This window comes from Schistocerca americana, chromosome 8 (genome assembly GCF_021461395.2).
Source record: "Schistocerca americana isolate TAMUIC-IGC-003095 chromosome 8, iqSchAmer2.1, whole genome shotgun sequence".
Lineage (NCBI taxonomy): Eukaryota > Metazoa > Arthropoda > Insecta > Orthoptera > Acrididae > Schistocerca > Schistocerca americana.
Genome location: NC_060126.1, coordinates 330,486,756 through 330,499,625, shown reverse-complemented (window position 1 = coordinate 330,499,625; position 12,870 = coordinate 330,486,756). Strand labels below are relative to the sequence as shown.

Genomic DNA, 12,870 nt, shown 5'->3' with positions numbered 1-12,870 from the left:
TTTAAGTGCCAGGAAGTCGTTTCTGAAAGTATTTGTATGGAGTGTAGCCATGTATGGAAGTGAAGCATGAACGATAAATAGTTTGGACAAGAAGAGAATAGAAGCTTTCGAAATGTGGTGCTACAGAAGAATGCTGAAGATTAGATGGGTAGATCACATAATTAATGAGGAGGTATTGAATATAAATGGGGAGAAGATCAGTTGGTAGCAAGAGTGCAGCATGTTATTCTGGGTGGCAAGTCATAGAGGGACATAATAATTGATGGGTTCACCATTTTAATTATTGCAGTGAACTGAACTTAAGGCTCTGTAATGTACTACTTCTACTCACATTCCAATTAAGCCTAATATACAACTACAGTTTCTTGATTATTTTACGCCTTGTAAACAACTGAATCAGTTGACTAATACTAACAACCTGTAAGACTGTACAAAATTTTAGGCACCTAGGACAGGATAGAGATAGATCTAGCAGCTTAATTCCAATGTCTGAATAAATTTCAGATTCAAATATGAGCACACTTTAATTTAATTTACCTTCTGTTGGAATTTTTAATCTATGTTCTCCTTTCTCATCATTATTATCAGCAGAGCTGCTGCTTACTGTGCCAAGGGATGGCATCTCTTTTTCAAATAGGTCACCATCATCATCTTCAACAGGTGTTGTTGGAACTCCTTGCAGTGGAGAACCAAAGGCCTGGTTCATAACTAGTTGTATCTGCCATAGAGAAGAATACAAAGATAGCAGTATAAATTTATTTATGTTAGTTACTAACATGGTGTTCAATATAGTTTATTCACAATGTCCTAAATAAATTCTCAGGGAGGTGTGCAGATCAGAGGAAGCAAGCTCAGCCCACCAGCTCCCAGCACATGGGCAGCTGAGGGAAAAGGGGGACGGCATTGCAGGGAGAATAAGCTGTTTTTGCCACGCACTGCTGGCACTACACACGTTCTTACTGGTTTGGCACAGCACGTTACAAGAACAAAATTGCAATGGCTGCAGTACACAAGGGTACTGTATTATTAGATCGCCAATGATGGCAAAGGCAGGACACAAAACATTAGTGAGCCGAAGTCGACCCACTTCAACAGCCTTCTGTGCTGGTCCAGAAATAGGGACCCCAGTTCAGGACATTGTGAACAAACAGCATTTCAACAACAAATTCTGAGATGAATTGTTCTTTAACAAATTTAAAAAAGAAAGCTGTACAGTAAACTCCTGAACCTTCAACGAACTGAACTCCCACGTACAAATCAGCTTCAAACACCTAACTGCTTTGCATGTAACTGAAAAAATGTTTTGGAAAGGCTTTAAATTACACTTAAAGGTTCTTGGAAATCACTAAGTGCTCTCATTATCAAAGACTGGATGAACATAGTCTGGTAAATTTATACTACATTTTAAGCACAAGCCAGTTTTTCAAGCAGCTCAACGATCATGATATCATACCTCCTGGACTATGTGTCAGACAATGATATAATTTTGTGAAACATTCAGTGATATATGTGGATACTGTCTGCACACTGTGCTGTGAATAGTCTGACACAACAATACAGTGTCTAATAAATTTTTCACATAATTAGTTCTGTAATCGTAATGAAGTTCTGATATAATTTCTGTCATATGTACATTTTATTATTTTATTAATGCTGTCATATAGTTAAATGTCAAAGAATTAATTCAAGTGAACTAATTAATTAGGATGTAGTAAAAATAATGACCTAGTTAGGAATGTTGACAAAGTATTACTTCAGAATAATATATTTCATGTTTTTTGTATGAATTGTAAACTCTGCCCATATTTGCAAATTATGTAATACTGTAATGTAAAATCACTTATTCTTAGCTAAATGAAACATTATGAACTTTCCAGAAGTAACTTACTATAATAGGAAACAAGTGTTTATGAACATTTCCATTTCTAATATCAGTAAGAGTTAGCCATTACAGTGAGTAATGCAAAGCTATTTGTTAAGTGAACAGTTTTTCAAACAATTAACATTTACATGCATGTGTTCAGTACAAATTGGTTTTCTGATGAAGTCATGATATTACTGTGTTTTTAGAGCTGAGCCTGGGTCAGTGCTTTTGTTTCCGTTCTTGCCTGATAACAATTCAGTGATTAGCTTGTAATTATAGCCTATAAACAATTAATACTCATTACAGCAATTTTTGCTCACACAGTGAACTGGTGGCTGTTCTTAAGTAATTTGAAATCTAAAATTATATGAAATTCAGTTTACTTACTCCAAATTTCAAAATTACTTAATTCTACTTTTTATATCAAAATTTATTTCGACCATTATTGTGCAAAAGTAGTGACTCTTATCTGCACATTCATTATTCTTTGGAATACTTGCCTTTCCCATACAACAGCAAGCAGGTATCATTTAAAAATATTAACCGGAAGTGAAGGTCCATTATAAGCTGGCAGTAAAGAAATTGTAAATTAAAACCTTATGTCTGATGCTGAGATTTTACTATATGAACAGCGAAAATTTAATAAGTGATAAACATTTTTCCTTTCATTGTGTGTGTGTGTGTGTGTGTGTTGTTGTTGTTGTTGTTGTTGTTGTTGTCGTGGTGGTGGCAGTGGTGGTGATCGCTCAGTGAGAAAAAGTTTTGTAAAGGTTTGAAATTACGTGTTAAGTTTGTTGGAAGAAATCACTAAGTGAACTCATTCTCAAATACTGAGTGAGTAAAGCCCAGGTATTAGGGTGCTGTCATTTATGCTGCATCAAGACAAACACACAGTTATTAACTGTAATTCTCATGTTATTGTGTTAAACTTTTAGTGTAAGAAAATAGCTCTTACAGATGAGCAATTTTGACAGCATTTTAAATTTTTAAATTTAATCAATAACTGTGCTAAATATTTAAAACCAAATTCTTGCTTCCCCCTGGATGCCATTGTATAGGCACACAGGTTACACAGAGTAAGTTCTTAGGCCAATAATAGAAGGTAACGGGACTTCACCAGATCCGTAGAAAGCAAAAGCAATACAGTGCTACACACCACCATGAACTAAATGATGATTGAGGCATTTTCTTAAAGGAGGATCCATAGGTCTATGTGCCTTTTTCTGGGAAATTGTTTAAAATTGATCAGTGGGTTATGCAGAATATTCTACTGAAGTTTTGTTTTATCATATCAATGTTAGAGGTCAGGGCACTGTTTTCTCGATGTGTGAGTGCGCAGCACTACTCACTCAATTTAATGTAACAAGTGCTTGTACGCAGGTCAGCTTACTTGGAGCATCTGCAGTTAATGTTGTGTTTACATTAAGAAGAAATCTGTTGAGGCTGTGCAACAGTAAACAGTAGTAATGGGTAGGAAATGACAACAGCCTTATATATTTATAGTATTACACACACACACGGCGGGCAGTGACGGAGGGCCACCTCACGTACTAAGTCAACACAGCTCATTGTAAGAACACACTGCAGCAGTAGCAAGCTCTGGACGATTTGTTCGTTTCACTAGAAGAGATACCCTCCAGAATGGGTGTTCTGCCCCAGTAGCAGTATAATCTTCATACACAGTCAATTTGTTGCTGTGCAATCGCTGCTCACTAACCATACAACTTTCTATGACTCAAAATATGATAAGATCATGGCCTATACTGCTTGAGATCTCGACTCATTTCAAAATCTTGCCAACATACAATGATGATTGTTAATGTGAACTGTTGTTTATTCATCGAGATGAGATTGTGAACCATAATTACTAATCCTTGCAAACTACAGCGTTATTTATGGAATAAATTCTAGGTATTGCAACTGATGGCTTTAATTCCAAAGCTATTAAATCCCAAGTCTAAGTAACGAGCTAGAGAAGATTTTGAGCTCCTACTCAGGATACGTTGGTTAGAGCCCTTTACACCAAATCATGTTATCCTAAATCCACTGTGTAACTTTTTTAATTAGCTTTGTTAAAATGAAGCATACATAATTACTATAGACAAAATTGATGTCATTACCACATTTAAATGAAATAGCTTAAAATAACTTGGGAGGAATCCAGAAATGCTGGGTTAATTCCTGTAGAACAAATTACCAAAGAGAACAATAAGCAGAGAAAAGATGGAATCATTTAGAAATCAAATAAATAGTTACTTAATAAGTCTCTCTACATAGCACAATATTTTGGAACAAGTTCTTAGAGGAAGGACATCTTCCCAACAAGTGCATCTACACTGATAAAGTATGTAGGCAATGTGTTTATTGTTCAAGTTGAATAAAATCCACTGCATTTGTAATTTCAAAGTTCCTGTGTTTGGATAAAGGCATGTACACTACCAGGACTTAAGGATACTAATCTCCTCCTCAACAGCTACTGTAATAATTAATGGCAACTAAGTAGAATACTATACAAATTAATTAACATCAGAAGGGTCATTAAAACTGTAAACCATCAGCAGAAAATACCTTAATTGCATACAACAAAACTGTACAAGTCACATAGAAAAATTAACAATTTTTTTATCCAGTATTATGAGTGAGCCTGGGTGGATGAGGCATGAAAAATGTTGGGTCAAGCAGAGGAATTGAGGTAAACAGGACCTGACCAAAAAGTGTGACTGTATCCGTAAATATGCGCTCAGAGACGGAAAAATAATAACCTGACGATCTACAGTGTACAGCCAGAGATGTAGCATAGACTTGAGAAAGCCACAACATCAGGGCATAAGTATCATTACAAATAACCACAATGCCAATTGCTGAACTGCAAAAGGTAACTTACAATAAAAGCGCTCAGGTAGCAGCATGTCTAGTACATACAGTATGACCTACAAAACTAACTGCTGCACGGAGTAAAAGGAGATGCACCAGTACACACACACAAAACCATAGAGTGGCCACAGCAAGAAACAGTGCCAAAGGAAGGTGAGGAAAACCAAGCAAATTCAGTTGCTAACATCCACACCTCATCCCCACAGTATCTCACACGGCAATCTGATACAGATAATGCTAAATCTACATTACTAAAAGAAAGGCACACACCTAAGATAAGACACGTGAAGCGCAATACAATAAATGCAATTGTCAGGAAATAATAATTACACATTGGTACAGGATATATTACACAGAAAACAACAATCCCATAAATGAATAACTATGAGGCTGAAGATAATGTGCTCTACCACAATAGGATGGATACGTACAAAACCAAAAATTGAGCACAGCTTGCTTAATCATGGAGTATGAACCCAACTAATGGTGAAGTCAGTGCAACTAGTAGACACCGTATGAAGCATGCCTTAAATAAATGCCTAAAGACTTACATATCAGGTACGTGGCCGGTAGCTGAAAAGTGTCATGATGATTTCTCCATTGGCAAAAGACTCTGGATTAGTCCCACATTTGGATCTCTGGGAGGGGACAGCCAAGGGGGAGGTGACCATGAGAAAAATGATGGAATAACCAACAACTGAATAACTTTTTACAGGTTGCACAGCATGGAATGTCACAATTCTGAAAGTAGTAGGGAAGCCAGAAAATCTGAAAACGAAAATGCATACACTCAATCCAGATGTTGTAGGGATCAGTGGAGTGAAACAGATAGAAGATAAGGATTTCTGGTCAGACAAATATATGTTTGTATCAATCATCATCATCATCATCATCATCATTTAAGACTGATTATGCCTTTCAGCGTTCAGTCTGGAGCATAGCCCCCCTTATACAGTTCCTCCATGATCCCCTCTTCAGTGCTAACATTGGTGCTTCTTCTGATGTTAAACCTATTACTTCAAAATCATTCTTAACCGAATCCAGGTACCTTCTCCTCGGTCTGCCCCGACTCCTCTTACCCTCTACTGCTGAATCCATGAGTCTCTTGGGTAACCTTGCTTCTCCCATGCGTGTAACATAACCCCACCATCTAAGCCTGTTCGCCCTGACTGCTACATCTATAGAGTTCATTCCCAGTTTTTCTTTGATTTCCTCATTGTGGACACCCTCCTGCCATTGTTCCCATCTACTAGTACCTGCAATCATCCTAGCTACTTTCATATCCGTAACCTCAACCTTGTTGAGAAGGTAACCTGAATCCACCCAGCTTTCGCTCCCATACAACAAAGTTGGTCGAAAGATTGAACGGTGCACAGATAACTTAGTCTTGGTACTGACTTCCTTCTTGCAGAAGCTGAGCGCTCACTGCATTAGCTTTGCTACACCTCGCTTCCAGTTCTTTCACTATGTTGCCATCCTGTGAGAATATGCATCCTAAGTACTTGAAACCGTCCACCTGTTCTAACTTTGTTCCTCCTATTTGGCACTCAATCAGTTTATATTTCTTTCCCACTGACATTACTTTCGTTTTGGAGATGCTAATCTTCATACCATAGTCCTTACATTTCTGATCTAGCTCTGAAATATTACTTTGCAAACTTTCAACCGAATCTGCCATCACAACTAAGTCATCCGCATATGCAAGACTGCTTATTTTGTGTTCACATATCTTAATCTCACCTAGCCAGTCTATTGTTTTCAACATATGATCCATAAATAATATGAACAACAGTGGAGACAGGTTGCAGCCTTGTCTCACCCCTGAAACTACTGTGAACCATGAACTCAATTTACCGCCAACTCTAACTGCTGCCTGACTATCCATGTAAAGACCTTTAATTGCTTGCAAAAGTTTGCCTCCTATTCCATAATCTTGTAGAACAGACAATAACTTCCGCCTAGGAACCCGGTCATATGCCTTTTCTAGATCTATAAAGCATAGATACAATTCCCTGTTCCACTCATAACACTTCTCCATTATTTGCCGTAAGCTAAAGATCTGGTCCTGACAACCTCTAAGAGGCCTAAACCCACACTGATTTTCATCCAATTGGTCCTCAACTAATACTCGCATTTTGCTTTCAACAATACCTGAGAAGATTTTACCCACAACGCTGATTAAAGAGATACCTCTGTAGTTGTTACAATCTTTTCTGTTTCCATGTTTAAAGATTGGTGTGATTACTGCTTTTGTCCAGTCTGATGGAACCTGTCCCGACTCCCAGGCCATTTCAATTATCCTGTGTAGCCATTTAAGACCTGACATTCCACTGTATTTGATGAGTTCCGACTTAATTTCATCCACCCCAGCTACTTTATTGCACTGCAATCTATTGACCATTTTCTCCACTTCCTCAAATGTGATCCTATTTCCATCATCATTCCTATCCCATTCTACCTCGAAATCTGAAACATTACTGATCGCATTTCACCTACATTGAGCAACTCTTCAAAATATTCCCTCCATCTGCCCAAGGCATCCACAGGATTCACCAGCAGTTTTCCTGACATGTCCAAAATACTTGTCATTTCCTTCTTACCTCCCTTTCGAAGACTGCTAATTACACTCCAGAATGGTTTTCCAGCAGCTTGACCCATAGTCTCCAATCTGTTTCCAAAGTCTTCCCAAGATTTCTTCTTGGATGCTGCAATTATCTGCTTGGCTTCGTTTCTTTCTTCCACATAACTTTCTCTGTCTACCTGAGTTCTAGTATATAGCCATTTTTGATACGCATTCTTTTTCCTTTTACACGCTGCCTTGACTGTGTCATTCCACCAAGCTGTTTGCTACATTCTACTTTTACACACTGCTGTTCCAAGACATTCTTTAGCCACTTCTAGTACTGTGTCCCTGTACCTTGTCCATTCCTTTTCCAATGACTGTAATTGACTACATTCAACTAACTGGTACCTTTCTGAGATTGCTGTTATGTACTTGTGCCTGATTTCCTTATCCTGAAGTTTCTCCACTCTTATCCTCCTACATATGGACCTGACCTCCTGCACTTTCGCCCTCACAATCCCAATTTCACTGCAGATTAAATAACGATCAGTGTCATCAAAGAATCCCCTGAATACGCATATGTCCCTCACAGCCTTCCTGAATACCTGATCTGTTATTATATAGTTAATGACAGATCTGGTTCCCCTGCCTTCCCAAGTATACCGGTGAATGTTCTTATGTTTAAAAAAGGAGTTTGTGGTTACTAAGCCCATACTGGCACAGAAATCCAAGAGTTGTTTCCTGTTCCTGTTGGCCTCCATATCCTCTCCAAATTTACCCATAACCTTTTCATACCCTTCTGTTCGATTTCCAATCCTGGCGTTAAAATCACTCATGAGCAGAACACTGTCCTTGTCCTTTACTCTAACAACTACATCACTGAGTGCCCCATAAAAACTATCCATCTTATCTTGATCTGTCCCTTCACAATGCGAATATACTGACACAATCCTAATTTTCTTGCTAGACACTGTCAAATCTATCCACATCAGTCGTTCATTTACATACCTTATTGCAACTACGCTGGGTTCCATTTCTTTCCTAATGTAAAGCCCTACACCCCATTGCGCTATTCCTGCTTTGACTCCTGACAGTTAGGCCTTGTATTCTCTCACTTCCTCTTCTTTCTCACCCCTTACCCGAATGTCACTAACAGCTAAAATGTCCAGTCTCATCTTACTTGCAGCCTCTGCCAGCTCTACCTTCTTCCCAGAGTAGCCCCCATTGATATTAATAGCTCCCCATCTCATTACCATTTGTTTGCCAAGTCGTATCTTAGGAGTCCCTGGTTTGTCAGTTAGAGGTGGGACTCTGTCACCTCCAAAGGTCCGAAGCATTTTGCTCTGATTGTTGCCAGCATCGATGTTTGTATCAATAGCAGCAGAAAATGATATAACAGAAGTACAACTTTTTATGAATAGGTAAGGAGGTGACAGAATGAATTACTGTGAACAGTTCTGTGATAGGTTTCTCGTCATCAGATTCGACAGCAGACCAATGCCAACAGCAACAGTCCAGGTATACTGCAAATGTAGCAAGCAGCAGATGAAGAGATAAAGTATATGAGGATATCGAATGGGTAATTCAGTATGTAAAGGTACATGAAAATGTAATAAGCATGCGAGATTGGAATGTGGTTGTAGGGCAAGGAAGAGAAGAAAGGGTTATGGAATAATATGGGCTTGGCAGTAGGAATGAGAGAGGAGAAAGACTAATTGAGTTCTACAATAAATTTCAGATGGTAATAGCAAATACTCTTGTTCAAGAATCACAAGAGAAGGAGGTCTGGATGAAAAAAAACTCAGAGAAAAGGGTAGGTTCCAGCTGGATTACATAATGGTTGGACACAGATTCTGAAATCAGATATTAGGTTGTAAGGCTGACCCAGGTGCAGATATAGACTCAAGCAAAAATTTAATAATGATGAAGAGTAAATTGAAGTTCAAGAGAATCTTCCAAAAGAATCAGTGTAGAAGGAAATGGGTTACTGAAGTACTGTGGAATTATGAGAAGCATTTGAAGTTTGCTAAAGATGTAGATACTGCAATAAGTAACACCAATGTAGATAGTTCAGTCAAAGACATAGGTAGAAGGAAAGTAACTATGAAGAAACCTTGTGTAAGAGATGACATATTTCAACTGAAGACGAAAGAAGGACGTACAAAACTGTTCGGGAAAAAAGACAGGAATACACAAATATAAATCCCTTAGAAATGAAATAAGTAGGAAGTGCAGGGCAGCCAAGGTCAAATGGCTGCAGGAAAGATCAGAAGAAATTGAAAAAGATATGATCATTTGGAGGACTGACTCACATGGGAATGTTCCAATCCGACTTGTTAAAACCAACACTGAAATTTTTTATGCAGGAGGAATACAACGAAAGAAATGCTAAGACGCATCACAGTATTTTATAAAAATTGTTGAAGTTACTCATTTTTGTCACACAATGCTAAGCTTATCACAGCAGTTTGTACAGCCCTTCCTGGCTAGCACACAATTGGCTGTGACAAGAGAGCAGAGCGTTGTATAGTGGAAATATCTGGAGTGACACCTGTGAAATTAAAGCACCTAAACCATGAAAAAATGTCATGTATCATTAATGTTTCAAATAAGGAGCAGTTAATATAGACAGCTAAACTATTTCATATGTTATTCTTAGAAAGGTGACTTGCAGAGGAAAATAAAATCAAGACAGTGTTTGGTATTACATTACACAAGACTTCCATCAATCATTACTTTCATGTACTGAAATGAAATATTTCTTACACTATTCCTGCAGCACAATTCTTATGATAATTTTTAATATCATATATTTCAGTGACAATGTGTACTTTGTTTATTCCTCATAGTCCGTCACAATGAAGGAAGAGTGTCATTTGATTGTTGAAAATAAATATTTTCCTTACACCATGCACACCTGACAAACGAAAATATAATGTTTTCAGGCACCTCAGAATAATTACTGGTTTTATTTAGACAGATATGTAATGATACTGGCCGTGACTCTGATTATTATACTGCATACCGGGAAAATTTAAAGAAACTCGTAAAACATGCCAATGCACAGTGATTTTGTACAAATGACTGCAATTTAAGAATGATGTTCTCCTGATAAACCTCAAATGGTAAGGAGCTACAGGATATTATACTGTCTGGCAATGTTCTCCTGATAAATCTCAAATGGCAAAGAGCTATAGGATATTACACTGTCTGACAATTTCCTTTAAAATATTTTTCACAGTCGAAAAAATTCTTTATGGAGAGTCACTTTGGTTGTTCTTGGTTGAATCTGAATTATATTAACAGTCCTTTCATTGTCCTCCTGAAAAGACGGAGGTTTCGTTACAGACCAAAAGTCCAACAAAAATAATGAATTAATTTCTGCAACTGGCTGCAAACCATTTCAAATGAAATGTTAAAAAATTATTCTTTCCTTGTTTTTGAGATTTTGATAGGCCGATTATAAGATTTTTCCTACTAAACAATTATCTTTTTATTTTTGGTCTTAATATGTTTCGAGGTCTCTGAAGGCAGATACAAAGCTGCAGAAACAGTATTCCCCTCACACTTATCACTGTCATTGTTGTACATGAATGTTTCATAGCAGTAACAGATTGCACACAGACTCCATCTTTTTTTGACTAGAAATGATAAACTGCTGTTTGCTCACAGTTCTTTCACAAAACCTGACTGATCGGCATTAGACACAGCAGATATGGGGACAACAGCAAACTTCATATTCACATCAGCTATGAATTAATGGTATCTCCTCTACACTTTTACTTGAAGTAAACTTTGTTGTTTTGGGACTCCCCATACTATACGATTTTTTTAAATCTTCCTTTTTCGCGTGCTTCGTCTGGTTTGAATCGATTGCTTATTTTGCTTTGATCTGATAAGTGCCGTTCTCTTTGTCATAGGGGTTTACGTCACTCTAAGCTGAAAATGCATTATTGTACTGTGTCATGCATTGTTTGTCGTATTCTGATAATGAGTGTTTATGGCCTGTCACCGCTCGCAGCATGGCTTGATTTTGTGCGGGCTACCGCGGCTTGCAATTTTTTTTTTAAAAAAAGGGAATTGTCTCATAAGCGAAACAATGGCAAGAGACTGCTATTTGTATTTACTCACACTGCTGCTTTTTTTGATAATGATCAACAAGAACCAAATAATAGACTGTGTATGATAGATGATGTTCTGAATGAGAGTTTAGCGAAAATTTTTCTCCGTTTGAAAATCTTTGCAGATGCCTCTTTAGCATATTACATTCTGCACAGACATTAGAGTCATCTTAGATTTAAAAATCTAGTCAGTTGCCATGCTTCATTTCTGACTGTATCACTATTCAGCATAAGAATAAAACGAATATAAACATGACATGATATGTATATTCTTCCGCGTTTGCTGTTGTCTCACTCTAGTTTCACAGTTTTTTAGGCAGACAGGATTTAAATGAGATAGCAGCAAACACGAAAGAATACATGGCATAATGTTTACATTCTTCTACCTTTTCTTTTAATTTATATACTGACGCATAGGTTTTGGCGCCAGTATTTATCTTTGTGCCTGCAAAGCATACCTGTGTAGGGCTACATATATTTGATGGCAGAAGTTAGTTGTGGCGACACCTACCAACATTTTTCAGAACTTCCGCTTACTTTGCACTCGATTCTAAGCCACAGGCAGTTTTTTGGATTACAAAAACCGGAAAAAAAGTGCAGCTTGGATTCAAGTAAATACGGTAGCAGGTAGCAGCACTGTCAGTGGAAGGTATATAAAGTGTGCAAGGGGGGTGTGGGAAACCAGCCAGTCTTCACTGTAATGTGGAAACGGAGTGATTTATCTGATGTCCCAGAGGGTACGATCATTGGCTTTCAAGCCAAGGGTCGAAACCTTTCTGAAATGGCTAAGTATGTAAACTATTTGTGTGTCGCCATGGTTAAAGTATGCCTGCATGGTGAAATGACACTATCCAAACACGGCACAGGGGCAACTGTGGTACACCACAGGTCATAGATGACAGCAGTCAAAGACAGCTGCAGATATATGTACAAGTGAATAGACGTGCAAATGCTGAGCAGCTGACTTTCCACATGAGCCACGGGGCTACCAACAGTGTCTTCTCAATGACTGTTCTGCGAAAGTTGCTCCACATGGGCCTCTGCAGCAGGCACCTGGTTCATGGATCAATGCTGATGTTGTTCATCAGCAACAAAGGCTGGAATTTGCACACCAATACTGCAACTGGACGTCCACTGAGTGGTGACAGGTGGCCTTTTCAGATGAATCATGTTTAATGCTCCATCGGCCAGATGGCCGTTGGCACAAACAATGTGAAACATCTGAAAGCAAACACTCTGCAACAATTGTTGGAAGAGTCCAGGCCGGAGGCAGTCCATGGGTGATCTCTACTTACTGAAGGCACAATGGATCAATACAAATGTTCATCTACCCTTGGGGACCACGTTCACTTATCCACAGGGAACTATGGATGTAAACTCTTCTCATCAATTATGGTCATACAGCATCAGCAAGATTAGGACATAAGTACTGGATTTAAATTTCACCA

General features: G+C 38.2%; 1 protein-coding gene across 1 annotated transcript in view; it reads right to left on the bottom strand.

The window, feature by feature from the left end:
- LOC124544732 overlaps positions 1 to 12,870 on the bottom strand; it is a 121,800-nt gene that overhangs the window by 82,734 nt on the left and 26,196 nt on the right. The window contains exon 3 of the mRNA XM_047123384.1: positions 538 to 718. Within this exon, the coding sequence (XP_046979340.1) occupies positions 538 to 718 (181 nt within the window). The remainder of the gene's footprint in view (positions 1 to 537; positions 719 to 12,870) is intronic.